The sequence below is a fragment of the Pteronotus mesoamericanus genome, unplaced genomic scaffold, assembly GCF_021234165.1.
Source record: "Pteronotus mesoamericanus isolate MK-2021 breed Mesoamerican mustached bat unplaced genomic scaffold, CSHL_Meso_final scaffold_174, whole genome shotgun sequence".
In the NCBI taxonomy this organism is placed as follows: domain Eukaryota; kingdom Metazoa; phylum Chordata; class Mammalia; order Chiroptera; family Mormoopidae; genus Pteronotus; species Pteronotus mesoamericanus.
The window spans coordinates 39,956,069-39,983,918 of NW_026555309.1; the positions used below are offsets into that span (position 1 = coordinate 39,956,069).

Here is a 27,850-nt window from a genome sequence, read left to right on the forward strand (position 1 = left end):
GGAAAGCGCCCCTTATCCTCACTCTCCTCCCAGCATGAAAGGCTCTTCTTCCTTCCACGCGCTGCTTCCTGTCGCTACCCTCTCGCTCCTGGGAAAAGCCAAGCAAGCAAGGGCGGAGCTTTTCTTGTGTCACTACATCCACACCAGAGTGAAAGCAAGAACAAGAGTCACACTAACAACAAGATCACTGGTCTTACTGCACTAAGCAAGATTTTAAAAGCAATTAAAAACTGGGTACACATAGACAATAATAGAGAAAAGTACTACTAAACAGACCCAGCTCTCTCCTAAAAGAAGGGAAATTATGTAATGTGTATACGCATTTCATAAAAATATACACGGGGAAAGCTTTAGAAACCTAAAACGAAGCCTCAGTAAACCAAGCCACACTTAGAAAAATGAAAGCTGATTTTTATTTTATCATCAACAGCCATTCTTTAAACATGAACATGCATACGTAATACCCTACGCACACATCACAGTTTTTAACGTTAGTTAATAAAGGTTAAACACACAACATACATCCTTACAAAAAAGTCAAAATGCAAACTTAAAACTTTAAACAAAAGTCTTACTAATTTAAAAAAAGTTTGTGTTGGGTACCATTTGTACAACACAGTTAATTTAAACATTTTCATTTTGGCTGAACATGAAAAAAGCGGCAGTAGAAAATAAAGTCGTTGAGGGTTTTTAAATAGCAGAATAGGCAGTTTTGCCATGCAGGAGAAGCAATATTAAATATTAGTTTTCAAAAAAAAATCCACATTTAAAAATATTTAGTTCAAGTCACAGAATTTTTCTCAGTAGAGACCCCAATGCAATGCATAATTAGCTGCCTTAGATGGCCAGTTTGAAAGGACAATGCCCCTTCAGAGTATAACTTTACTGATTTTGGCACAGAAAAGAAGTCTTAAGAACAAGAACATGATTTAAAAAGAGGGAAGAGGAACAGAGGAAAGGAATAAAAAGCGAGAGTAAATGAGAAAGGAATTGCAATCACTAAAAAATGCATTCTCGGCCACTGCAGAATACTGTCTTCCATCTACAGCAGGTGCTCATTCCAGAAGTGTTATTGCAGCATGGATTTAATTTGCTTCGAGGTAGTCTCATCATTCAAATGTTTTGTTGTGTACCTAAAAGTGGGGGAAAAAATTGGGAATTAAAAAACAAACAAACAAACACACAAACAAACATTATCTGCATCAGGTTCTGCAATCCTGACAAGCTAAGCGACTGGCCGGGCGACCCTGCACCCCAGCTGCGACCCTGCTCAGGGGCCGCCGGCGCATCCCCACCACCACCGCTCACAGCGAGCAGCCAACAGCTGTTCAACTTCGTTGAACCGACCTGGTTCAATTCCAAAGTCAACAATTAGCTGCACTTTCTCACTCAAGAGGAAAATTACCGTTGTTCTATCTCAGGAGTCGGCAAATTGTGGCCTTTGAGCCAAATCCCACCTACTACCCATTTCTGTGTGGCCTGTGAGCTAAGCATATTCTTACATTTTTAAATGGGGGGAGAAGGATCAAAAAAAGTATACTACTTCATGTTAATGCAGAAATTATATAAAGTTAAAATTTTAGTTTTACTAGAACACAGTCACACTGATTCATTTAAGTATGGCCTCTGGTTACCTTCTTGCAACAGCAATGGAGTTGAGCAGCTGTGACAGACACCATGTGGCCCACAAAGCCGAAAATATGAGCTTACTCTCTGTCCCTTTACAAAAAGGTTTGCTGACCAGGCAGATGTATTTAGCTCTAAGTATGTAAACACAAAATTCAGACTCTAGAAAAGAGTCACCAAGAGCAATTCTTATGTTATGAGAAGATTCACCATAGGATTCCTTTAACAGCAGAACTGCAATAGGCAAGCCTACTATGTGTAACGCGCGGGTCCTGGAGCTAACTAACAAGCTGGCAGAGGAAAAAGATGCTGTTGCACCTACTAACACAGAGAAGGGGCGCACCTGGGAGCGGAGCGGGCAGCACTGGGTGGGGCCTGAGGGACCAGGAATGACCAGGTCCCACAGACACTGCGGCCACAGTGGGAGTCTGAGGCGCTGAGGGCCGGGGCGGGTCCGCAGCAGAGGAGCCCCGTGGGATCTCCCCGATGTTTTCAAAGGGTCCCTCTGGCTGCTGTGGGGGCGCTGCAGGGAGCAGCAGGAGCAGCAGAGGGACCAACGGGGCTGCTGTTACAGGGGCCTCGGGACCAGGGCCTGGACCAGATTAGCAGCAATGGAAACAGGTGCTCAAGCTTGAATGTGAGAAATATCGTGGAGATACTTCAGAGAGAACTCAGTGCTCAATCAGAACTTCTTGTAATTGGCTTACAAGAATTTCATATAGTCAGTTGTCTTTAAGGAATATATTATTTTAAACAGACATACACATGTTGTCTGTGTTAAAGAAATTTAAACTCTTATTACGGTCATTTCATATCAATTTAAAAATTGAAGAAATGTCTGAACTCAGGTCAATGCTTAGAGAGGTAAAGAGACAAGCACATGCTTATTAGGTATCTGCCACACTCTACAATTTTACTCAGAAGTCACTTCCAAATCGTTCTCCTCTTACAGAATGCACACCAGAGTGCCCGGCACATAATAGGTGCTCAGTTAGCATTTGTGCATTAGGGAGATAAGAAAGGAAGCAGCCAGGCTGAAAGAAAAATCCCTACAGGCATATTTGTATTACGTGATAGGCGAGGTAGCACAGACTTATTAACCTTACTGTTTTACTTCCCAACGGCATATGTAAGTGCATGTAGCTACATATAATCCTACTGATGCCAGGAAATAAGAATTTTCTCTTTATGCAACTGGAAAGTGGAAGGAGCAAGTCATGTGCACAGCAAATGTCCCCTGCACAGTACCTGCTGGTGTTACCACGCAGCAACGCACTGTGGCATCCCAGGAGCTGTGAGCGCCCTCCACTCTGCCCAACCCCCGCTCCGCGCCGGCTGAGGGAGGGTGTGGCCGGGAGTGCCCAGCGGCCTCTCAGAGATGTCCCTGGACAGAGCCACGCCCCATGGGTGGTGTCATCACCGCACTCTTTTATCAAGAAAAGGCTAATGCCGTCCAGTGCACATGGAAAGACTGGACACGGACGGCACAGCCTTGCTTTGTGCGCCTCCTCCTTTTCCGAGTGCGCATGCCTTCTCCTGCTTAAGAACAGCAACGATCATCTACCCCACTCTTGAACTTAATGAAGGCAGGTGTCTGGCACCGAACCCTAACTCCCAGTTCCAGCTTTCTTTCTCCTGTATGACCGAAGGCATTTGGCTCCTTTTCTCCACCTATGAAAGGCAGGCCTGGCTTGTTGCTTTCTCTTAATCACATACTGTAAGTTGGACAAACTATATAATTACTACAGAAAAGCATTCAAAATAAGCAACATACCTTTGTGTGCAATTATACTCCCGTTTAAAATTTTTGGTTTTTTGCTATTGGCTCTAAGAAAAACTATTTGAGGGAAAAAGGAGGGAGCATCTCTAGTAAAATGGCTATTTCTTGAGAAAGAAAGCGACCCAGCGAAAATGTGCCCACTGTGTAGAGGTGTGAGTGGCAGCGACCCTCCCACAGCACGTGCGGGGCTACCAGTGCCTTCTGGACAATCTCCCTTCTGCCCCCACTGAAGCGCAAGGGCGCGGCTGACACTGCCGGAGCCGTGTTTCTCCGAGAGCCAGCATTAGCTGCACCGGCTAAGGTGTCTATGACACGGTGGGGCTGAGCGCACCCCCCCCCAGACCTAATGAGTGAGCAGCCTCTCCGGAGTCGGGAGCCCGGGAATCTGCATTTGCCTGTCCGTCCAGGTGATCCCAAAGCACACTGACATTCACTCACGCAGCAAACGACACAGCATCAAACGTTTCTCAAGATGCCGTCCTGACTCTGAAAATAGATTCTGATGTTTATTAACTAGGTAACCCTCTAGTTTCTCTAGAGTTTAAGGTACCTCTTTGTGCAATGAAGGCGCCCAACAGCCCAGACCCACCACCTACCTCATGGAGCCATGGTTAAGATCAGATAAAGTCATATATGTGACACTGCATGGTAAGTTTACTGATATAAAAATGTCACTCATTATAACCACTACTACATGGCATCAAGTGTACTGATTAACCTTACCAAGCTTGGCATATGAAAAAATAAGCAGCAAAACTATGAAAAAATAAAAATATGTTCACTAAGTGTAAGAGGTCAAGAGTTATCACTGCAACAAACTTCCGTGTTTGAACGTCCGTTACGGACTAGCAAAGAGGCGCCCTGCCTCCTGGGTGCTCTTCCCCGACCTTCCCCTCCAGCCCAGGCTGCCGGGCACGGGGCTCCGGAGGCCAGCCCTGCGCCTCCCCCCGCCACCGCCCTTCTCTGCCTTGATGCTGAAGTAAGAGACCGAACTAACTTCAAACTCTGACAAGAAAACCATACTCTGGGTTTTAAAATTAATATTTGAAGCACAGTCTCTTCGAGGTAAGAAATAATCCTGAAACCACCTAGACCTCAATGACTTCTTACTGTTTACAAAGGATTCCTGTCCCTTGCTGGCTCTGGAGCATCTCACCCATTAGAGAAAAGGGCTCAGGAGAAAAATCGGGCTGCCTGGGACACAGGGCATCTTCGGAAAGGGACCAGGTAGGACAGATTCACAATGCCTCAAATATTGGCAAAACCAATGAAAAACCTCCAGTAAAACATTTCAAAAACTTGAGGTTTTCGTAGGCTTGTGATTGAAACAGTGTAACACTTTAAGGATTTTTTTCTTGTTTTACTATGTTCCATAATCACCCTGATGTTCACTTAGGACTGACCTCCTTTACTCAGGCAGCCACTGAGTACAGCACACTCTCCACAGCTGTAACAAAATTATTTGCTGATTGCACTCAAGATAACACGACACAGCCTAGACCTTGCTTTACGATGTCATACCAGGTGTGACTGAGTATTCTCCACAAAACGTGGGGAATCTAATACTCTACTGGAAATCATTTTATTCTAGTATGAGAACTACAAAGCACTGCAGTGAAAAGTGCAGGTAGCATGTAACCTCCCAAAGTCACTAGAGAAATATTCTTATGTTCATATAATTTTTGTGTTTAAACACACACACAAAAAACAACAAGACAATCATCTTTAATGTTGGGGAAATTATACTACTAATTAAATCTCTGTAGATAGAAATTAGATAAAGATTCAATTAGCCAAGTCATTATAATGTGCCAACATTTTCACTTAAAAATGTTCCAGCATTCTCAGGAGCTTCAGTAATTAAATCAAGTTGAGTCTAAGCTGAGAAAAGACAACTATCTTACAGAGCTGTGACTATATACAAGTGTAAAGAAAACAATCTGGAAGGATATTTACCAAAATATTAATCGTGGTTTATTTCAAAATAGTGAGATTTCATGATTTCTTTCTCTTTAAACTTTCATGTTTCTGGATTTTATTTACATTAGCATTGTAAATAAGCAGCCTCTGCTTCAAGAGGGGCGGAAGGCAAAAATCATACTCTTTAGAAAAGAAATAAAGTGCTATTCTTATTATACACACAAACACAGAAATTTCACTATAAAAATATGGTGGCCAACATTTGAAGCAAAATTACCAATAAGCAAAACAAGATCTTCACATTTCTAACTTGAATGGTTACATCCATTACTTTGTGCTATTCTCACTTTCTTATATATTCTTTCTGATCCTCGTGTACACATATATACACATATATACACATACCTGAGAGCATTGAGAAGACCTTCTACACTATTAGGAGGCTGGTCCTTTAGAACTTTGATACAACCTTTCATCTAGGAGAAAAGGAAACAAAAAAGGTAAAACATGTTTTTTTCATCCAACATTCACATTTGAAATAGTAATACTTTAGAACACAACTACAGAACCATGAGAGAGCACACACAAGAAATGTAATTATTCTTAGGAAAAGAAAAATCTACCTAAATCTTATTATTTCCAGTGAAAGAACCAAGTCAGTCAGACTGAAGCACCACCCACACTCATGAGAAAACTCAGGGTCAGCTAAGGGAAGACTTCCTGACAAGGCGCTGAAACAGATACGCTGGTAAGGAAAGGAGGAGCTCTCCAGAAGACAAACGCCACGACAAAGGTGATATAGGGCATCGCACGCAGAGGACAGAATTTGAAGAACTGAAACAGCTCCCATAGGGGAGTTTAGAGAAGGCCTTCAAAGCCAGGAGGACCCCTTTGCAACTGATGGGGTGGCAGTAGGGACTTGTTAGAGGCTGTTAAAAAAGGGAACAAGTCAATGAAGATGACATGTAAGAAGATGAGCCTGCTCATTGTGAAAATGCGTAGCACAGCAGAAACCCACAGGCTTTGGAAGCAATGAAGATGTGAGTTCAAAATCCCGCTTCACTGTTTACTGGCAATTATATTACTAATTTCCTAAACTTTATTTTCTCTATTAGTACAGGGGAGATAACGCCTACATCTGCAGTGTATCTTCAGAGTTAAATAGGAGAACAAATGTAAAATTCCTGGGACACAGTAATCTCTCAATAAACGAACTCATTTCTCTCTCCCTGTGATGGACACGAATGAAGGCAATCAGCCATCCAGATAGGAAATGCTGAGAGCCTGAACCAGCTGTGAAAGGGAAACTGGAAGATAATTCTCACCAAACACTGGTTACAATGGGCTGGCAAAAAACTCTTGTATGGTTTTTTTCTGTAAAGTAAAAGACACATTTTTCTTTTCCACCAATAACTTTATTGTTTTTTTAAAGATTTTATTTATTTATTTTTAGACAGAGGGGAAGGGAGGGAGAAAGAGAGGGAGAGAAACATCAATAAATAGGTGGTTACATTTCACACGCCTCCTGCTGGGGACCCGGCCTGCAAACCAGGCATGTGCCTTACTGGGAATTCAATTGGCAACCCTTCGGTTCGCAGGCCAGCGCTCAATCCACTGAGCCACAGCAGCCAGGGCCCACCATTAACTTTATCGATTTGGATATTTTGAGTATGTCGGCTCTCTCCAGTGTGGTATAATGTTGATTGTTCCCAATTAACGTCTGGATTTGATCACTAACAACTTCAACTTCTCTACCCAACCGTGGAGCGTCATCCAGTGAGAAATCTCTGGCACGAAACTTCACAAAACACTTTGGACACGTTCGATCAGTCACAGCACCTTCTCCATACACTGCACAACTCTTCGTTTTTGCGTTTTAGTTGCGTTTTTACCTTTCTCAAAATAATAAAGCCTAATATGCCAAAAATGTGATATTTTCTTCCATCGTCAATATTAAAATAGCTACACAAAAATTCACCAATTTTTTTTTTTTAAATGCATGCTGATATGACAGTTGTCACAATACAATCTAAAACAATTGTTCTGAATGAAGTTAAAGACAACTAAGTGCTACTAGAGCCATCTTGGTTTGGGGAAAAAAAACAAACAAACTTTTTGGTCAACCATTAATTCTGATGAACCAGATATGAGATAGTGAGGAAAGAAATTACAAAACAGAAAAACTGAGGCTATAGCCACAAATTTTTATGAATGGAAGAAGAAAGGCAAATGTGTAGTCTTCAGCTTTTTTCACTGGAGCACTTCTATCCATGTTTAGTAGACAGGGTGGGGCAAAGGTGTTCACAGTGGTTTGTATAGAAACACAATACAATAATTAATAAATAATGTAAGAATAAACTATGTTTTGCATACTCACAACTGTAAACCTACTTTTGCCCTTCCCTGTGTATTTGCAAATCAATCTGTTCTTTGAAATGGCCTTTGGTCAAAGGAACAAAAGGATACAACAAAAAATTTTCTCTTACATCTGATCATTTATTCATATTGCCCCATACGCAGCAGGGTGACTTTCGAGTATGAGGTTGCCCTACCCTACAAGGACATCCTCTAACGGACAACAGAGTCGCCCTTCAGCCCGTCTGCCCCACCTGTAGACAAACCCTGCAAGGGCAGGGGAGGCCAAAGCCGCCACTGTCACAGACTGCAACCCTGCCCTCTGGACAGAGGGCAGCCTGCCTGCTCTTCAGTGACAGCCAATGGCTTTCAGTTACGGAAACTGTTGGGAAGTACATAAAATAAGCAACTTACATCAATCTTTGAAGTTTTGGCAAATGCTCCCACTGGATGTACATGGTCGTAGAGTATTATGACGCCCACCATTACCCTCAAGCAGAATGACACTGTGTCTTCACTTGTAAATCTGCTTCTGTATTCCCTGGAGGGCAGGAAGGACAGGGCCGCATGAGGCATACGACACATCAACAAGCTCGTTTAATTCGAAGACGCACCTGCTAACCTCTACAACAGCTGCTCATGTTAGGTCACCCTCTTCCCCGCAAAGGGACCCCCAGACAGGAAGGGGACGGAGCGGTTAGCACTTGCATGTTATGTATGCACCTTTGTGTATTATTACCCATTCTGCTAGCAGAAACCAGACAATTTTAGAGAAATCCAAAGTAGCCCCAAAGTAAAAGTTTGGGAATAGGTGCTTTGTAAAGGTTGTTGTCACCAATATGATGACAAAAGTCACTAGCTTAAGAGCAAGTGTATCTGCTAACTTGATCTAAACACATTAATTGTATTAATGGATTTTAATTTTCAAACATTCAATCATATAAGTCTCTCGCTGGAAACAGGAGATGGAACTTCTGTCTCTACAGAAGGCAGCCTGGCACAATAGCAAGAGTGCAGAAGCAGGGTGGAGAGATCGGGCACGTATGTGGGGTCGGTCAGTGCGCACAGGACCCTCCATTTCCCAGGGCCCCTCTCTCCATAGCGAGGCGGAGGATGAGGAAGATGATGATGAAGACTCACAGCTGCCCTCTTGCTTCATAAGGTTTTCCAGTAAGACAGTACACATAATAGTGGTTTGGAAAATCAAAAGCTCCACAAAAACAAAAGTTCTCCAGTAAAACCATATATACTTCAGGAACCCAGGATGGGGCCTTTCTGCCTGTGACAGGAAAATCCAGCCAGACGACACTGTGGCAGACATCACAAACGGCTCGAGAGAGAGAGGAGGGGCCCAGGGGAGAATGCAGGACAATGGTGAAAAAAACAGACAGAACTAATACCGAGAGAAAGGGATATGTAGAAGAGCAAAGCAATGTTCTTTACTGAAAAGGAAGAATGTTTATGAAAAGCAAAACAAAAACCTTTAAAACTCTTCCCCTTCCTACCCACAAAAGCACCACAAAATCCACACTGGAATAGTCTAAGTTAGTCTGACTGGTCTGAGGCACCTGAAAATCAACTGGACTTCACACTTAACCAAAAGTTACATTATGCTGCCAAGTAATTTTAATGCTATTCATATATTAACATTGGTTACCCAGGAGATACTTAATTTCCACCTTCCAAATATGACCTGCTCATGCCTGGACAACCATTTCAACCAGACTGTGGGGGTTAAAAAGATGAGCCGACACTCACGGTGTTTCCAGCATGACTCTGCACACACTCGCCATGGTGCTTAGACAATCGGTGGTGTTTTCTATTGGTAAATTTTTATTCTGTAAAGGCGTATGGAGGAAAAAAAAAGTAAGTGACAAACAGTGAATAAATATAATTTAAAACCTAGCATAACATCGAAAATCAGCAACTGTAAAATCTGGTTCCTACTCTTCCTCTCATACAAGCAACGCACTGGGCCTCGGCACTGCTCCAGGCCCTGGGGATCCAGCTGCGAGCCGGCCGCCAGCACCTGTTCCCCGGGGCAGCCGAGGGGAGACGCCACGGCGCGCAGACAGGGGCAAGGAGGCAGGAGTGTGTGGGTTTTGTCCCGAGTGCACTGGGAAATCACGGGGCACATTTTAGGCAGAGGAGGATGGTGTTTTAGGATTATGTGGCTGCTCTTTGGAGAAAGGGCTCTAGTGGCAACAGTGGAAGAGAGAGGAACAGTAAGAACACAGATGCATAATCTGGGTTGGGGGTCAGGGGCTCACGAGAAGAGGTGGCAAGAGAGGGACCCAGTTTTCAGATTCAGCACATATTTTTGAGAGAGAGCCAATACGACTGTCTGATGGAGTGGACGTAGTGGGTAAGAAAAAGAAGGGGATTTAGGATAAGCTGTAAGTTATTTGCTTGTACAGGCATGCCGTGGAGATACTGTGGGTTTGGTTCCAGACCACCGCAATAAAGCAAGTCTTAACCTTTGGACTGGTACACAGTCTTGTCTTCAATTTGTAAAAAATGCAACATTTGTGAAGTGCAGTGAAGTGAAGCACAGTAACATGAAGTGTGCCTGTCAGTGACTCTATTAACGGAGACAGGAGAGACTGGAGAAAGGGCAGGGCTGGGGAGAACCACAACGCCGCTGAGGTGCGGACCATGTGCGGGGTGGGAGGCTGAGTACAGGCAGGTGGCATGCGCACAGGCAGGTGGCATGCGCACAGGTGGGCCTCAGGAAAGGGGCCAGCACTCAGTGTGCGCGTCCGGGCGCCGATCAGCGGAGAGCTGGCCCTTGACGGCACGGGACCCGCTGCAATCTTCATGTCCGCGGGCGGACAGAGTAGCAGCCCAAGCAGTGACTTCCCAGGCAATGCTTACCTCTGATACGAACTTTGTCGTGGCATCACTTAAGGTTTTCAGCATTGGGGTTGCCTCAGCATAAAACAAAGACATCCGATTTGCCAATTCATTATTTACTTCATTTTCCCCTTCTGCCTGTGTGCAAAATAAGAGCACCTGATGTCAGTTCATAAATTATTAAATATGATCTGATTTATAAAGGTACCTACCTCATTAATACTGGCTAAATTAATCTAATAAATACTCTTAAGTTATGTTTTAGACCCTCAAGTATTCTTTAAAAATAGATTAAAAATGGTATCGAGTCATTTTTTAAAAAAAGATAACCTCTTTAAAAACAGAGTAGGGCAAAAAGCAGGTCTACAGTTGTTCATATGGAAAATACAATAATCAATAAGTAATAATACAAGAAGAAACTGTGTTCCATGTACTCACAATTGTAAACTTAGTTTTGCCCCACCCTGTGCTTTAACTATTAAGCAATGAAACAGAACACTAACAGACTGCCTTCTGTGTAAAGGGATTATTCTAAACGCCAGGGAAGACAGGAAGAGCGCTAGACACTGCACCCTGCCCCACCCGCAACACACAAGCACGCCCAACCGCGTGCTACCGGGCAGTGATGGCAAAGGGGCAGGGGAGACTGAGCTAGACTGGAAGAAACTAAAACGGACTCACAGAAGAGTTAGGCTTTTGCAGGCAATGATGGACAGGTATACCCAGCCAGCTGGAGGGGAAAAGCATGTTTTCTAACGACTTGGAAAAGTGTAATTCCATGTAACTCAAGGTGTTCAGCATAATAAGGGGCAGCAACTGGTGAAAGACAAGGTCAGAAAGAAAGGTGGGGGTCGGACTGTAGAGGGCCTTCGATGCTGCCCAACATCTTTTATCTGTGACGGTGAACCACTTAAAGTGTTAGAAGAAAGGAATGACAACTACGCCAATTTTCTAAAGAAAGTTAATGCCAACAGTGGGCAGATTGTTCCAAGAAGAAAGACTGTAGGTCAGAAAAGGAGTTCTGCTGCTACAGAACGATTGCCAGGGAGAGAGTGAGAATTAGGCTTCAAGAGGGATGAAACCGGGAGACGGTTTGAGAGAAATTTCACTTGAAAAGGACTGAATTTACTTGTAACTTTGGATGGTGAAAGACGGCACAAAGGTGATTTTAATGTCTTTGGTCTTGAGTGAGGCAGGATGGATATAATAGATAACTGAGTGTTTTGCTTTTATTTTGTTTTACATGGTAGGTATGAAAAAGACAGATGATAAGGTCAGTCTCACAGCAGGATCTGGACTATGCAGAATCTAGCTGTTCTAAAGAACAGCTGCTTCTTGGAAAAGAAATCTTTCCTCACACCCAAGGACTGCCTTAGGAGCAACCACATCATAAAATATTGATTCAAAGAAAAGGAAAAAAAGGAAAAAAAAAAAAAAAAAGAAAGGTCTCCTTCGGTATTGTTTCTAACCTCTAGTCCCACTCAGCACTCTTTACATACTTATGTACTATATCTTTATTAAACAATCTACTAGAGGTTAGGGCTGAGCCTAGAAATTTCTCTATCTTCTGTAAAATGTAGGCCTCAAAATACCTAGAGAAAAAGATAGTATTTTCTTAATATTTAAGGTTTTCCTTTAGTTGACTCCCTGGAGGCAGAAAGGGTACTAAACAGCTTAAGATGAGAAGTCAAGAGGCTCACAAGCCTGAAGAAACCAGAACAGATACTATGCTGGCCAAGAGGCAGGCAGAGAGGGACTGCTCCAGGCCACGACCTCGCTGCCCCCTCTTGCCAGCATCAGTACCTCCTATCCCAGGCCACTTTCTCTGCAGGGTCTTCCATTCCAAGAGCACAGGAACAAAATACTCCAAACCACTAATGCACAAACCATTATGCCGATAAAATGAGAATACACAGAGAAATCTGGTAAATACAAATGTTATATAGACAAAAAATAGTTTTATTGAGGTAGCAGTAGGAACTGAAGGGAGAAGGGGGGGGCACTATCTGGCTTCCTGCATTTTGCTCTTTCTTCCCTCAGCTGTGGTTGCCCTTAGTTACTAACTTAATTACCAGCTTTAACTTGATCAGAATGAATGAGCACATGATTGAATAAATGAAAAAACAAACTGAACAAACTGAGAGAGGAGTTATCACCACCCCCTAATTCACAGCGCTGACTTACTGGAACATTGTTAATCCTCATCCGGCTCAGTGTTCTCCTGTAGTAGCTGAAGTCATTCTGTATGGCAGGGTTTGTCATCTGAAGACGACATCGGTGAAAGAAAAATGCGTTACATACAAATGACATTGTAAAAACTAAGTGAGAAATCTACTTAATACAGCTTTAGCTAGGTAAATAATACTTCCAATTTGCAATAACATTTTAAGAACTAAAACTGGTATCACCAAGATGGGTTTTTTGCACTTAAATTATGTTAATACTGTACTTGTCTTCACTTCAGTACATTTAAACTGTACAGACTGTTTTTTTAGTCATTGTCAGTATATATCCCTTCGTCTTTTTAATTACTTCACATAACACTAAAAGGTTACTTGCCAAAAACTAATATTACCAAATACACAAAAATAAGAAAAAATTTGTAGGCATGTGTTTTGGAATTACAGTAAGAGTATGCCTACATACCTGGCCAACAGGCCAATCTTCAGACAGACTATGATTTTACACATAAATCATTTGTACTCAAAGCATTAATACAAGAGAATGGTTGTCTATGATGCAATCATAAAATGCTGAAGTTAGGAATCCAGCTCTTGCATTTTCTAGACCAGGTAACCGAGGCCCTGAGGAGTCCGAGGCCCTGCCTTACAGCTGGTTCCTGCGACACAGCCTCAAGAGGAGCTCAGGCTCCCGGACAGGAGCTCTAGTGCTTGTTTCTATAGACGCACTCCTCCCTCCTCACAGTAAAGGGCAGGTAGGTGGGCAGGTAGGCAGGTAAATTGGAGAGGGGGGAATATCTTAACATTTTTATGTAAAAGAAAGTGGAGATAAACTAGGGGTGAGCAGAAAAGGAAAGAATATCACGAAAGGTCATTATTGTGGTTTAAGACATATTTTTAAAACGAGGTTAAATGAAGACTGAATTGGGTAATTGGCTATGTATATATCAAAAGGCCTGTCATAATTTTTAAATCCATTTTCCTGCTCTTGCTAAAGACTATCAGACATCATTGAAACACAATTCTAGCGGGGTCCCCAGGCAGTTCCTCCTAGTGCTCACTTAAAGACTCATGATTTTCGCACAATCAAGGCCAGCAGGAAATCCTACCTTGAGTTCATCAAACCGGAGTGTGAAATGAAGGATTTCTGCGAACTGCTTAGCAAGAGCCTGCTCTCGCTCTAGGTGCTGGGTGGGAGAGTATGGAGTGCTTGTCAAGGCTCCCAGAAGGCCTCGTAATGCTGCTTCTAAAGAGAAAGATTGAAATGTTTCAATCTCCTGATATTTGCAAATTAGAAAGTAAACAATTTAGAAATGTTGTGATTTCAATTCCCATAAAGGTACCATATTTGCCATGTATAATGCATATTTTTTTGCCCAGAATTTTTAGGGAAAAATAAAGATGTGCATTATACATGGGTAGTACTAATTCCATATGTATATAAGTGTTTTTAATTCTTTTTAAAAATCCTTATACCTTGTATCTATTGTGTTTCATAATTTTTTGTTACGTAAAATTTCTTGTACCAAAATGTTAAAAAATGCTAAAATTCCTTTATAGTACAAAAAAACGTATCTAATACATACATACATACATACATAATTGACTTTAAAAATTAAAACAAAAGATTGTTTTCCTGAAGTTTAGGCCAAAAATGTGAGTGCACACTACACATGGCAAAATACAGTAAAGTTCTCTTTAAAAATCCAGATTATCTAAATACAATCACTCATACTGAATACTGTATAATAGAATAAAAACAAAGAGGCTAATTCAATTTTATAATTCTATAAACTCAAATTCAAAATAATGCAAAATGTAACTCAATTAAATATGAGGATCGAAGGGAACATTTTATACTGTATTTACCATTCTACAGTGTTGATTTTATGAAATGGTCATTGTACCTACAACTAAGTAACTTCTACAATAGCACTGTGTCCACACAGTCAAATCTGTGCATGGCTATGAATGAATGACCGACTTCTCATACTTTGAATATGCTGTTAATTTATAAAAAGAAACAGCTTTCTTTGAGCTACTAAAGGAAACAAAATATTTAGTTTACTAATTAGCTTCCTGAGTTTCTTAAGTATTTGGCATCTCAGGATGATGATATAAATATTCTAGTTCGTGACGTAAGTAAAATGGTCCCTTTAAAATAAGTGTTATTTTTGCAATGCCAAGCTAAGAAATACTGTATTTAAAAATGGAAATAGTGGTATTTCATTCAAAAAAGTCATAGAAATCAAACCAATTCAATAACAGATTACAAAATCAGAAAACAATTCTACAACCTATTGAGAGAAAACAGCTTACAGAGCCAGATGGTGATCTGACATTAATAAGTGTCAGATTAATAAACAACTATTTCTTAATGATAATAAATTTATGTCAGATCAACCCTTAACGTAAAAAAATACGATTCATGACCATTCATGAAGACCTAATTGTGAACCAACATGCATATTGTGAGCTTAACCTAGTCTCTCACTCAACTTCTACCATCAACTATTACATGGCTGCTACAGACGGATAAACTGAGTTTCAAAGAAGTTACACTGCAAGGGTGTAGCTATGCATGCCAGGTGTTTCTGACTCTGCAGAAACATTTCCACCATAAAAAGCTGTCTCTCTAATAAAGCAACATTCTACCTGGCCTTCTGTAACCTCATAAAATATTAGTCTCCTAATTACTACCAATCACACGTACTTAAGTGTCTGTTATGTGCCAAGTACTGGGCTAGACACTTTACAGGCATTACTGGTCATCCACACAGTAACTCCAGATGGTAGTTATTTTCCTTTTTTATAGTAAGTCGCTGACTCTCTACTATGTGCCAGGCACTGGGGAAACAGAGATGAAGGCAAATACACCTCCTTCCTATGGCCACACACAGCCTGATTGATTATACAGAGAGAAGAAAGAGAAATCATTACAGTCTGATGTGTGTTAAGAAGAAATACACAGTATAATGGAAAGGTATGAAAATGGGACCTCACCTAGTTGAAGGCTCAGAAAAAGACCTCCCTGAGTAAGTAAGCTCTGGGCTGAGACTGGAGCGTCCTCTAAGGATGAGTAAGAGTTTGCAAACAGGGCAGGGAGCCAGATCATGACACGGCACACAAACCGCATGTCCAACACAGGCAGATAGAGCATGTGGCAAAGAGCAACCTAGGACTGAAACCACACGCACGCACGCACGCACGCCGTATGAAGCCTCCTGGCCTTGTCCTCCTAATATCCCCAGAACACTATTTAAGCAGGGAATGATGTCATCAGGTTGGAATTTAAGTTCTCCACGTCCTCCAAAGTGTGGAGAATGGATTGTAGGCCTATGGATGGCTTTATAGGGCTGCAATGTGAATGTGAAAATCAATTTAAGTGAAATAACATTTTTGGCTACTTAAAAAAAATGGTTTACTTCACCCTCAATGGTGTGGCTCAGTAGGCTGGGCATTGTCCCACAAGCTGAAAGGATGCTGGTTCGATTTCTAGTCAAGGAACGCACCTGGGTTGCAGGCCAGGTCCCTGGTTGGGAGTGCGCAAGAGGCAACCAATCAATGTTTCTTTCTCTCATCGGTATTTCTCTCCCTCTCTTTCTCCCTCCCTTCCCCTCTCTCTAAAAATAAATTTAAAAACTATTTTTTAAAAAATGGTTTATTTCTTCCAAGATCCATTCCATATGTCACCATTAATGTTAAGTGGAAAGCAAAGTTTTAGAGATATGAAAATAGGAAAAGCCATTTAAAAAAACACACACCAATACCAAAACAGGACTGTTGGCCCCAACAAGTAGCTCAGTTGGTTTGAGTGTTGTCCCAGGACTCCAAGATTGCAGGTTCAATCCTCAATCACAGCACATACAAGAATCAACCAATAAATGCATAACTAAGTGAAACAACAAATCGTCGCTTCTCTCTTTCCCTTCCTCTCTCTAAAATCAATAAACAAAATTAAAACACACACAAACAGGATTGTTACCAAAAACTTTTGCATTTCCTAGATTTTATCAAGTCTCAGGGTTAATTTCAAAGCTCTCTACCGTTTTGGGGGATAGATGACCTCCCCGCCGAGAGACGGACTTGGGTCACCTGGCTAAGTTGGGATGGCCAGTGAACTTAAGAGAACTGTCCATGGATGGCTGACATTCTCAACAACACATGTACTGCAAAAGGGACACTCAGGATGGTAAGGCTGTTTATCTGCCTTTGAAGCAGTGAGATCAGCCTCTTGCCCTTGGTTCCTCTGCTGACACACAAGAGACCTACGGTCTAAACACCCAGCGTCAAGAGAGGAATCAAAGACACAGGGTTCTAGAAGGTGGCCCAGGTCTCTAGCTGAGCTGGAAAGAAACGGAGGTCAAAGAAGAAATGACATAGGGAGTGGTCTCTCCGATGAAGATCCTAAAATAAAACCACAGAGTTATGATTCTTAGGAAAGGTAGATAACAAGGAAGAAATGAATGGACTACTAAGCCCTAAACTCTGGGAGAAATTAGCTGGTAGACCAGTTTAAAAGCCAAAGCTATATAAGAAGTTGGCAAGAAAGAGACGGACAGGGAGAAATAACAAAGACAGCTGGTCCACAAGGCAGAGCGTGAAGGGGAAACAATGGGATGACTAGGAAGGGAGGGCCCCTGCCAAAAGTTCCCCCTGAGAGACAAGCAGCCCTGTATTCTCACCAACTGCCATCCATCTGCTATCAGAGAGCAGCCCTTGAGTCCTCAGAGGAGAACCCAAAGGATGTGGTCCATGGGGGATTTAAGACAGCCAGGAGACACGACCACAATTATTGTGGTCGTTTTGGGGCCTCTGATAGATTTTGGTAAATTTAGCCCAATGAAAAGGAGTCAGCATCTAGGATAAACTTACCTATTATGACCCCTGAAGACGATCACTGTAATAAGCCCCTGGACCAGGAGGAAGGAAGACTGAGAGATCACATAGTTTGTCTACTTTCTGATCCCATAACCCGCTCTTAGGTTACATCTCACCCAGGAGGGCCTCAGACCAAAACAAGCAGAACAGGATATTTCCCAGACCAGCAAGGTTAAGTACTACCTGCAAAGCTCAGTATCTTTCAAATTAGTCAAGCGATTCCCCTCCCTGTTTGCAAACCAGGAAGGGATCGGGGTCTTGCTCCAAGCACACACCCCATGGTGTGTCTGCAGCGTCACCGCAAGCCACCTTCTCCTTGACATGGAAAGATTCTGAAGGACTGTGTGCATTAGATGGCTGTGTAGTGCTCCGTGTGCGTCTGGGGCTGTTTACCCTCATCTCTGGCTCAGCAGTAAGGCAGGAAGAGAAGAGGCATGGGACATAAAGCAGAGGACTCAACAGACTGGAGATCCAGACAGGATACTAAAGCTCAGAGAATTTAAGTGACGTGCCCAAGACCGCAGGCCAATAAGCAGCAAACACCAGAATTCAAACATAGGCTGTTATGCTGCCAAAGCCCAAAATCCACTTATTGCTTCTCCTAAATACCCAATGCATATTTCATATTGCAGATGTGTGTATTCGTTAATGCATCACTCACTCAACAAACATCAGTTCTTATCACATGCAAATCAAGGATATGCATCCTGTAAGTGAGGAAACTGGAAATATTACTACCCAGGTTATTGGACAAGAAATGAGATGCCTTCAGACTGTAAATTTATACGTTGCTCCTAACTTTACGGAAGCCCCCAAAGTACAAGGAAGGTTCAAGGCTTCCACAGCCCCACGTGGAAACCAACAGCTCTTCGCCGTTACCTGTGTTACTGTGCACCTCTGCTCGAAGGGAGCACTGCGCCCATGATGTGACACATACCAGTACCCGGATTTGATTTCGTCAGGATGTAAGAAAACACGTGAGCCTGACTGCTTTGGCCTATTTTACAATTATTCCTTTTTTTACTGGCAACTGCTAAGATATAAAAATGGGTTTTAGCAGGACCAGAGCACCATCTAAAGCAATTCAAGCATAAATGCAGCAGAAACTTGCTGTACAAAAAACCCTCTACATATGAAGGAGTCAAGATAGCCATGAGTGAAAGACCGAGGCTAGCGGTCTGAGGCTACCAGGCTACAGACTACGTAGCTTCTGGACTGAAAGGTCAACTGCGAAAGAAGTGACCGCCAAGCTGGGGAAAATAAACTACAATTCTTATTTCTAGTAAGAAAAGGATAATTTATAAACTACTTCCATGTCAACTATTATTTGTCTTTACATTTAATAGTGTATATTGCATCTAAGGAGGAACAGTGGTTCTCTTACTTTTTAAAAACACAGGCATTTTTTTTAAAAAGAACTTCAACTTTAAAGCAAAAGTTGTAAACCCAAAGGGCCGAGTAGCTAATATAAAATATTAAAAGCAAGAAATAAAAAACTAGAAAGCAACAGGAATCCATTGCAAACAAGGAAGCCCATGCTAATGAACAGAGATGGTTTGTCACTGCTCTGGCCAATTGAGATGCAGATCAATGGATCAACTGGTCCCTAAGCTACTGGTTTTATCAAACAACTGAAGACTTAAAAACAACACATCACAAATAATTACCGATTTTTAAACCTGGCAACTAATGAAGAATTTTTTTAAAACTATGGGCCAAACCAACCACACCTCAGGTCTAAATTTAGCTTATGAGGTCCAGTTTGACCCCTATCTTACAATATGGTTTTCTTACTCAAACTGTATGTATTTATTTAAAATACATAACATGTTTGTAAGACTCAAAACTCAAAACAATACAAAAGTTTCAAGAAATTAAATGTACGTGTTTCAAATTTCAGACATACCTATAGGTCTACACTTTCACACAGAAAAGCCCTTCCAAGGTACATCTTTTAAATTACACAAGCAGCTCAATGTCTAAATCTTACCTCTGCCTCCTTCTCCAAGAAAGGCAATTCCAATTTCACTTATGCATTGTATTGAAGGCACAGATCTGATCTCACAATTTTTCCCATGTAAGGGAAAAAGCAATGGTTCTATTCTTTTTGCTGTAATAACTGTGGGTATATCATTAGCTTCCTAGTTTTCCACTTGTACAGTTTTAGAGATACACACTCTCTCTCTCTCTCTCCCTCTCCCTCTCTCCCTCTCTCTCTCTCTCTCTCTCTCTCTCTCTGATGGTTTTAGGAACACCAAAATCTAAGTAGTCCAGAGGCCTGTGGATTAGTTCCTACATATGGAAAAGGATTGCTATAGAATTGAACAGAAGTTCTACCAAGTGATTTCTCATACTAGGCTCCCTTTAAACTGCAATGAAATCAGAGATTTCCTTGTGGAAATTATTTGTCAAGGAGAACAGTGTAAACAGTTTATGCTGTAATCATACAGTCTAATAAGCTTGCTTCACATATGTAATGTTAATTTAGCAATGTCAACATAAAATATTCTATTTTTTTCCAGTGTCGTCAATTGATGTCTTTTTCACAGAGAAGTCATAATTACAAAACTTTCAACTTACCTAACCTCTGAGAAAATTCATAAAATTTCTTTAATTTGCCTACTAGTGGGACAACAGCACCCCATGCCTTCTCTTGTAACTTCTCGTCAGCTGGATGCTGGATGGCCTTCAAAATCCAAAGGAAAAAATAGTTAGACTTCCAAAAAATCACAACAGTATTATTTTAACATTAAAATACAGGTTTCAGAAAACATCAGAAACCTGAGTGTAATGTATAAAATACAAAATAATGGACCCAAGAATGTCGAGAATGGGCCTTCTCAACTCCATAGTACTCTAACTCCATCTTCAACAAAACTAAACAGCAGTAACGCAAAATAAAATTGAAACCAGGTAAATTTAGAAGATGCTCTTGAATAAATTAGCTACAAACTAAATAAATGGGCTATATATTATTTAAACAATTTGCTTTATAAGCCTGACACTATATTCAAAATTTCTTATTTCTTTAATATTAAATTTTTTAAATAATGCTTAAACACAATAGGAGGCTTGAGGTAAATGCCATTTATGGAACTATCCAGAAATATTTTAATGTTAAAAATACATTACAATAGGAAGCAATCTTTATTTCATATTATGTTAATATGAATATTTCAAAGGGACTGTGATAGAACCCCACTGTATATGAAAAATCCTTTCAGCCTCAAGCAGAAGCTCAGCAATGTTTTATATCAAGTAGTAAAAATTTGTTCATTTTATTTATTATTCAGGAAAGGAGCAAATAAAAATTTTAAATGTTTTCTTCTCTTGAGAAGCCTATCCAACTTTTCTTTCAAGGATCTAAAAATGATTTTCTAAATATACTCATTCTCATAGTATCAAATGCTCTAGCAAATGTCACCCACTGACATATGAGTAGAGTTAACGATTTCCCTGCCTTTCTAGGATTTAGAACCGAAGACAATGGGTGCTCTTTTATGACGATACTTTATGGTTCTCCTTATAATTCTGATTCCTTCCTCCTTCCACATCAACATCAGTGCTGGTCGAGAACATTTAGTACAGCACCAATTCAGCCCAACATGCCAAAGGGTGCTTAGTAAATGTCAATACCAAGGTCATCAGGGAGCAGGTACTCCTTTTCAAAAATGTTGAAACTGTTAACAGATATATCAAACATTAGTGGAGCATTCTTATTTCCATTTCCAGTGGTTTATCCAAGAGAATTTTGTTTATTCAATAGATTCTATTTTAAAGCAAATTTTATTCTATTTAGAGTTCTGTTAATAAAATGCTATTTAAGCAAAAATGTATGTAATTCCACATCAGCATGGTAATCATGGTACACTCTCAGCCCATGTTCCTGTGTCAGGTACCGGGCTGTGCTGTTTATTACATGAGTTACTCAACTTTATCCCCAGAACAATTCCATGAGCTGCTTGCACATTTTTGCTATCATGAACAAGGTGGCCATAAAAGTCCTCACTTTTACTTACTCTTGAATGACAGCCTTATCGATAGCAGTTTCTAAAATGTAGGATTCTGCTGCATGAGTACAAATAATTTTACAGATTTTATTTTATACACTGCCAAAACTGACCTCCAAAAAGACAACCATTTTACAATACCACATTCATTAAGACTACCTGGTTTTTCATAAACCAACCAATATTGAGCTTCTACCAATTTATTACTGTATTTAGTGAAACTCAACAGTGATGTACACTTGTTAGCACACTGGGATGTTTTTTCTATTGTCAGTGCTTTTTTCATAGGTCGAATGCTTGTTCTACTAAGTCTACTAAGACCTCATATTGATCTGACAGTTATGCTGGTTGTATCTGCAGTTTGTATATTTGGCATATAGACAGCTTTTATTCATACCTTTCTTTCTTAAACTGTCTACTATTCGGAAATATTTGGTTTATATAGTGAAACCCGAACATCAATATATATTTCTCAGTGAAAATTTCTTCAACTTCTTAGTTACACATTTATCCCCCATCTACAGAAGATTTAAATGCTGTTTTTTAAAGACTTTTCCAGCTTACATATTTTACATATATTTTATTTACCTATTTCTCTGCCCTTAATTCTTTCCCTGAATAGTTTAATTACGGTTTTCTTGTAATAAGTCTCAGAGCTGGGACAGGTGAATCTCTTACCACTGATTTTTATTCCCCCTGATATCTTAGTATCCTTCAGTACTACTTTTCTCTATCAACTCTTTTGAAAACTTGGAGACATTTATTTACATGCCCACATGCCCAGCCGTGGGCCACTGGGACGAACTCTTCCGGAGGACACAGCGCTGCTGAGTGACTGCGGCGTCCTATGGGGAGCTTCAATCCGTGGTCACAGTGCTAACAGCTCTGGTTTAGCAGCACCACGAACTCTCTTTCAAATGACCAATGTTTAAACTTTTCCATTATTTTACTCCCTTCTCGAACACTACAACTGAATCTTTTTTAAATTTTATTTACTTATTTGCCGAGAGAGGGGAAGGGAGGGAGAAAGAGAGGGAGAAAAACATCCATCGGTTGCCTCTTGTACATCCCTAACTGGGGACGGGCCTGCAACCCAAGCTCATGCCCTGACTGGCCATCACACCGGCGACCTTTTGCTTTGCAGGATGATACTCAACCAACCGAGCCACACTGGTCAGGCTACAACTGAATCTAAATATTCGATTATGTCAATATAAGAAACACTTCCCACAGACAGAGCAACCCTTCCACTTCGGAAGTTTTTAAAAATCCTCAGAGTTCTACCTTAAAAAAAAAAATCAAATAGGTAATGATATTTTTTCTTTATTGTTTATGAAGACACCTGTAACCAGTTGCTAAGAATTCAGTCATAAAACAAACTTTAAAGTAGCCTAATGATATAACACTGATGAACAGTGTAAAATAAACTGTAGCACTAATAATTAACAGAGAGAAACCATGAAGCATTTTTAGAACAATTTGTGAATTGGTATGACCTGTAGAGAAAGAATCTCCCTTCAATTAGTAAATTGGGATCCTGTTTAATCATTTAAATCTTCTACTTTCCTGATGTTTGATTTTCCAAAGTATGTTTAAATGTTTAGAGATCTTGAATTTCACAGAAGTGGTTACATGCCTTTATTAACTGAAATCTTAAGGTTCTACTGAAGCTAATGATATTGGCAGAGCACTGCACTAGGTGCTGACAACCCAAAAATAATCAGGTTTACCCTCCTCAAGCTGGAGGTGCAATGGTAAAGAGAAAAACATCAAATAGCAACTTTTTTCCTAAGTGATGGTTACCACAAAAGAAACATGTGCCAAGTACTAAGGTAAAGGAGAAAGGGGAAGAAGGAGACCACTGGGTTTCAAGAAAGGATAGGAACTGAACAGGAAAAGAAAAAAGGAAGGGCATATTCCAGACGAAAACAAAGGCAAAAGTGTACATGTGCGAGACACTCCGGAAACAAGCAGTCTAGTGCACAAGAGATAAAAAACAGAGTTTGTATCATCTGTAATCTCCCTCAGTTAATGGTATCACCAACTGCTAATCTTACTTAGAAACCATGGAATCACTTAACTCTCTCTCCTACTTTAGGTTAAATGCCCAGCCAATCACCAAAACCGGTGGCCCCTGAGTCCAAAACATTTCTTGCATTGTCATCCTCTGGCGCCGGCACTTAATTCTGCCTTCACTAGAACTCCGAATGCCACTAGAGAAGCCAAGTTGGATGTGAACTGTCAATGAGCAGCTTGACAGCCTGTGCACTATTAGTTATAAAGAAGGGTACCAGAAACAAAGTGTGGGATACGCCTTCCAGAAATGGAGAAAAAGAAGCTCCGAGGTGTCTTTGGGTAGTACAGAACAGCTGAGCATGTGAACATGCTGCAAGAAAAAGTCAATAAAAGGGAAAACACAGAAGATGCAATTAAGAGAAGAAATAATTAAAAGAGTCAAATTCCAGAGGAGGATGGAGAACAAAAGTAGAGAAGAGTATTTCTGATAAATCTTAGGAAGGAGTAGAGAGACATAGCTTCTTTTGAAGAACAGAAGAAATGGAAAAAGGGATGAGTAGAAAGAAACCTGGATAAATTCAGAGGTCTGGGAGCAGAAAGTTGAGGGAGACCATACCGAACATTTGCTCTGTGGTATTAAATCACCATCAGACAGAGCTGGAGGAGTCCAAACCTCAAGGATGATTTCAGCATTTCCCTAGGATACTTGGGAGGAGCAGAAAAAAATAGAGTGGCAGGACAGAAGCCCCAGAAAGGCATGTTCTCTCCTCCTCTCCAAAAAAAGTACCAAGAGTCCCCCATGGATACAGTAAATATCAAGTGTGAGAGCAAATAAAATTTTCTTTAATATACATAGATTACATATTTGTGGAACACTATTTTGCTTTTGCTTTTATGTCCTGCAGCCACTTTCGAAATACTGCAAGGGAGTTTCCTTTAAATACAACACTTAATATGCAAGAGAGAATCATAAAGCATAGAAAACAACAAAGATTAAAAAGAGAAACAGTAGACTTGAGCTGATTTACCTCTCGTATTTCATGGCCGGCTCCTCTGTATGACTGCAAGTCCTCCAAGATGCCTTCTGCATCTTTTAATACTACATTCACCTGATTATAAATTTCCTTCTCAGACTCTGTAGGCTGGGCATCTATATAGCAGGAAAGCACAAGAAAATTCACAGTCACATGATTTTTTTAGTACACATATAACTCTACGCAATCCAAATTTCTAAAGATGACTAACATTTTATTCAATGTTAACTATTCACTTCTTAGAAAGGATTGATAATTTTTTCATACTTCTACACTTGAATAACTAGCTACAAGTTTGTAAATATCACAAAGAAGCAAGGGAACACCTCACAGTACTATTTACTTTAGTTACAATTCATGACTTGGTGTATTAAGTAAACTTGAGAACTATAATTCAAAATTTAAATTCTTATAGCATTAATAATTGCTTTTTCATTATATTCATCACTATCAGTAATGACTGTCAACTGACAAGTAGTGATCTATCTTAATGCAACAGACATGAAAGGCCTATTAATATATCTTCCTAATCTATGGTGTAAGACTAAAACAACTTTATTCTACTATAAAGTTCATTTTAATGACTGAATTTTGATATAAAAACTGTTTTTTAAAAAACAGATTTTAGAATCTCCCCTTTTCCAGGGACCACTTTAATTCCGTACCAATGAACTCTGCTGATGAACGCAAGGTCAAGGTTCCTGAGCAGGAGTTCAAATTAGAAGCTACTTCAGAATTAGTGGGCTGCTGAAAACTAGATACTTTAGGCTACAATACTGTCATTTCAATTTTTTAATACTAAAGCAAAAACTGAGTTCCTACATCCTTGAAAAACAGTGAGAAAAAAATGAAGAAAGAATTCTAGTTATAAAAAGCATGATGAGGAACACAAACATATGGGTATTTCCACCACCTGCAGTGTTAGCCACAGAACATATGTTAATGTGACTATATCTAGCCTTCTCTCTGCTAGACTGGAGGTAACAGAAATTCTGTTTTTAATAACACGGTCATTTGTTTCTCTAAGGATAAATCTTTTTTATTTTATATATTTCTTTTGGGGGTCGGGGGGAACGGACGAGCACTCAGTGAGGAAACTTGACTTTTTTCTTAAATCTTTCCAACTAGGCCACATTACTACAGATGAGGCATAAAGCACTTAAAATGACAAGCATCATAATTACCACAACGTTTTAGAGAGGAACCGGGCTGGCAGAATTTCTCCACACTAAAAATTTCCTCTTCAGAGGGTGAGGGGGCAGACCAAATTTATAATATGAACTAAGGATATTTCTGATAGATCTCTGTTTAGCGATCATATAAAACTAGTACCTAGCGTTTTCTGACCCATGCCACCTCCCCACAAACACACAATGATCTATTTAGTCCTTTCCTTAGAAAATTTAAGGAAACTTAGTTCACACATGAAACTAGGACTCCAGATGCCTACAAAGTGTAACTTTATTTTGCACTTGGGGCAAGTCATAATTCAATTCCACTTATTAAACCTGCCAACTACTCAAAAACATACCACATTTTTTAAATCAACAATTACAGTACCAAATTTTAATTTCAACATACTTAACAGAGTACCACAGGAATAATAAAGTAACAGTTACATGCAAAGCCAACTTAAGAACTTGTGTTCACATATCTGTTCCCCTATTTTTCAAATCTTTTCATAAATCATGTACTTTCTGAAGAAAAATACTATTACAAAATAATTACGCAAGAGTAGCCAATTAAAAAGGTTGTGACCAAAGCTTCAGAGGTATTACTAAGAGCAAATACTGATATTATAGCTAAATGATATTTTAAAAATCAGAATTTTTCATTTAGCAGTAATATCCTTTCATATTTAGCCAGACCATATTCTCCAAAGTAATAGTTAGACACACACTTTTAAAAAGTACACCTCATGACTTTTATACTTACACCAGATGCAGCAGAGAAAAATACTTTTTACATGCAAAAACAGCAGTTTTATACATTTTCATATGGATTGTGAAACTACAGACATATACATCAATAGTAGACACATATCAGTTTAAATTCATGAAGAGGGAATTCATGACAAAGGACAATATTTTGACTTTCATATATCAAAAGGTATTTATAAAGTTTGCAGATACTAAACTATGTATTTTTGGTATAGTGACTAGTTGTTAAAAGAAAAACGTGACACTGAGATTTACATACAAAGAAACATTATCAAGGAGATAGATTTAAATAGACCTTGAAAGTGATTAATAATTATTAAATATTTAATAAATAACAAGAAACTTAAAGAAGATTTCAGTTCCCAGCAAGGGTGGACAAATTATCCAGCACCACACTGATTAAACATTTTTTAGACTGTCACAGGAAAGTCACATTTATAATTTTGAAAGCTGCTGAAGACTGCTGTAGAAATGAAGACAAACAGAAAATAGCAGACAGGTAAGCACTACTTTACTGAGAGCAAGTCATGCAAAAGGGTGAAATACTAAGGAGAGGAAAAGACTATATAAAAGAAAGCATTTGTTCAAAAAATGGTATCATATAATGCACCCAAGACTTGTCACTTTGATTTTTCATAGCAAATAATGAAAAATTTTAGTAGTTGGAAAAAAACCTACCACTTAGCCAGCTATCGAAGAGGACATTTGATTGCAAAAGAATGTATCTACTCCTGAGAGTAGGCACAGTGATTACTCATCAAGTTTACTGAAAAGCAACTCCAGGGAAATTACAGCATGTTTCAGTTGCTTGCTGTTTGAAGATAAATTTAAATATTTAAATAATTTCACATCACTTTCCTATAAAGGAGTCACTGAAAATAATTGCTAAAATTGAAGTTGTTATGGTACAAAAGAAGGAAATGATCAGCTACAAAAGAAAAAAGTAAAAAGCAAATCATAAAAATTAAAATTGTTATAAGGGGTCTACCTGCATTAAGCTTGCATTCACTCATTCAATAAATATTTACACTCTACCTCCATAAATTTCATCAAGGCAGGGGCCTCAGTGTTCATACCACAGTATGTTATGTGTAAACTCAGTACCTTGATTTTCTATAATAAATATTTGTTGAGTGAGTGAAAGGTACCGAGATGCTAGATATAAATATGGCTCCAGCATGTGTTAAAGGACATCATTATGCACTTTTATCTTTAAACAAATAAAATCCTACATCATTTTGGAAAAAAATCTATA

The 27,850-nt window shown here is 39.9% G+C and overlaps 1 protein-coding gene across 9 annotated transcripts in view; it reads right to left on the minus strand.

Moving 5' to 3' along the window:
* Nucleotides 1-428: 428 nt before the first annotated feature.
* CYRIB (CYFIP related Rac1 interactor B) overlaps nt 429-27,850 on the minus strand; it is a 129,336-nt gene continuing 101,914 nt past the window's right edge. For all 9 annotated transcript variants that reach the window (XM_054590493.1, XM_054590487.1, XM_054590488.1 and 6 more), the window contains 9 exons: nt 24,650-24,771; nt 20,176-20,281; nt 13,824-13,960; nt 12,719-12,796; nt 10,556-10,672; nt 9,440-9,519; nt 8,096-8,222; nt 5,732-5,802; nt 429-1,133 (listed from right to left, as the gene is read on the minus strand). In XM_054590493.1, coding sequence (XP_054446468.1) covers nt 1,070-1,133; nt 5,732-5,802; nt 8,096-8,222; nt 9,440-9,519; nt 10,556-10,672; nt 12,719-12,796; nt 13,824-13,960; nt 20,176-20,281; nt 24,650-24,771 — 902 coding nt within the window. In that variant the 3' untranslated portion in view covers nt 429-1,069. The remainder of the gene's footprint in view (nt 1,134-5,731; nt 5,803-8,095; nt 8,223-9,439; nt 9,520-10,555; nt 10,673-12,718; nt 12,797-13,823; nt 13,961-20,175; nt 20,282-24,649; nt 24,772-27,850) is intronic.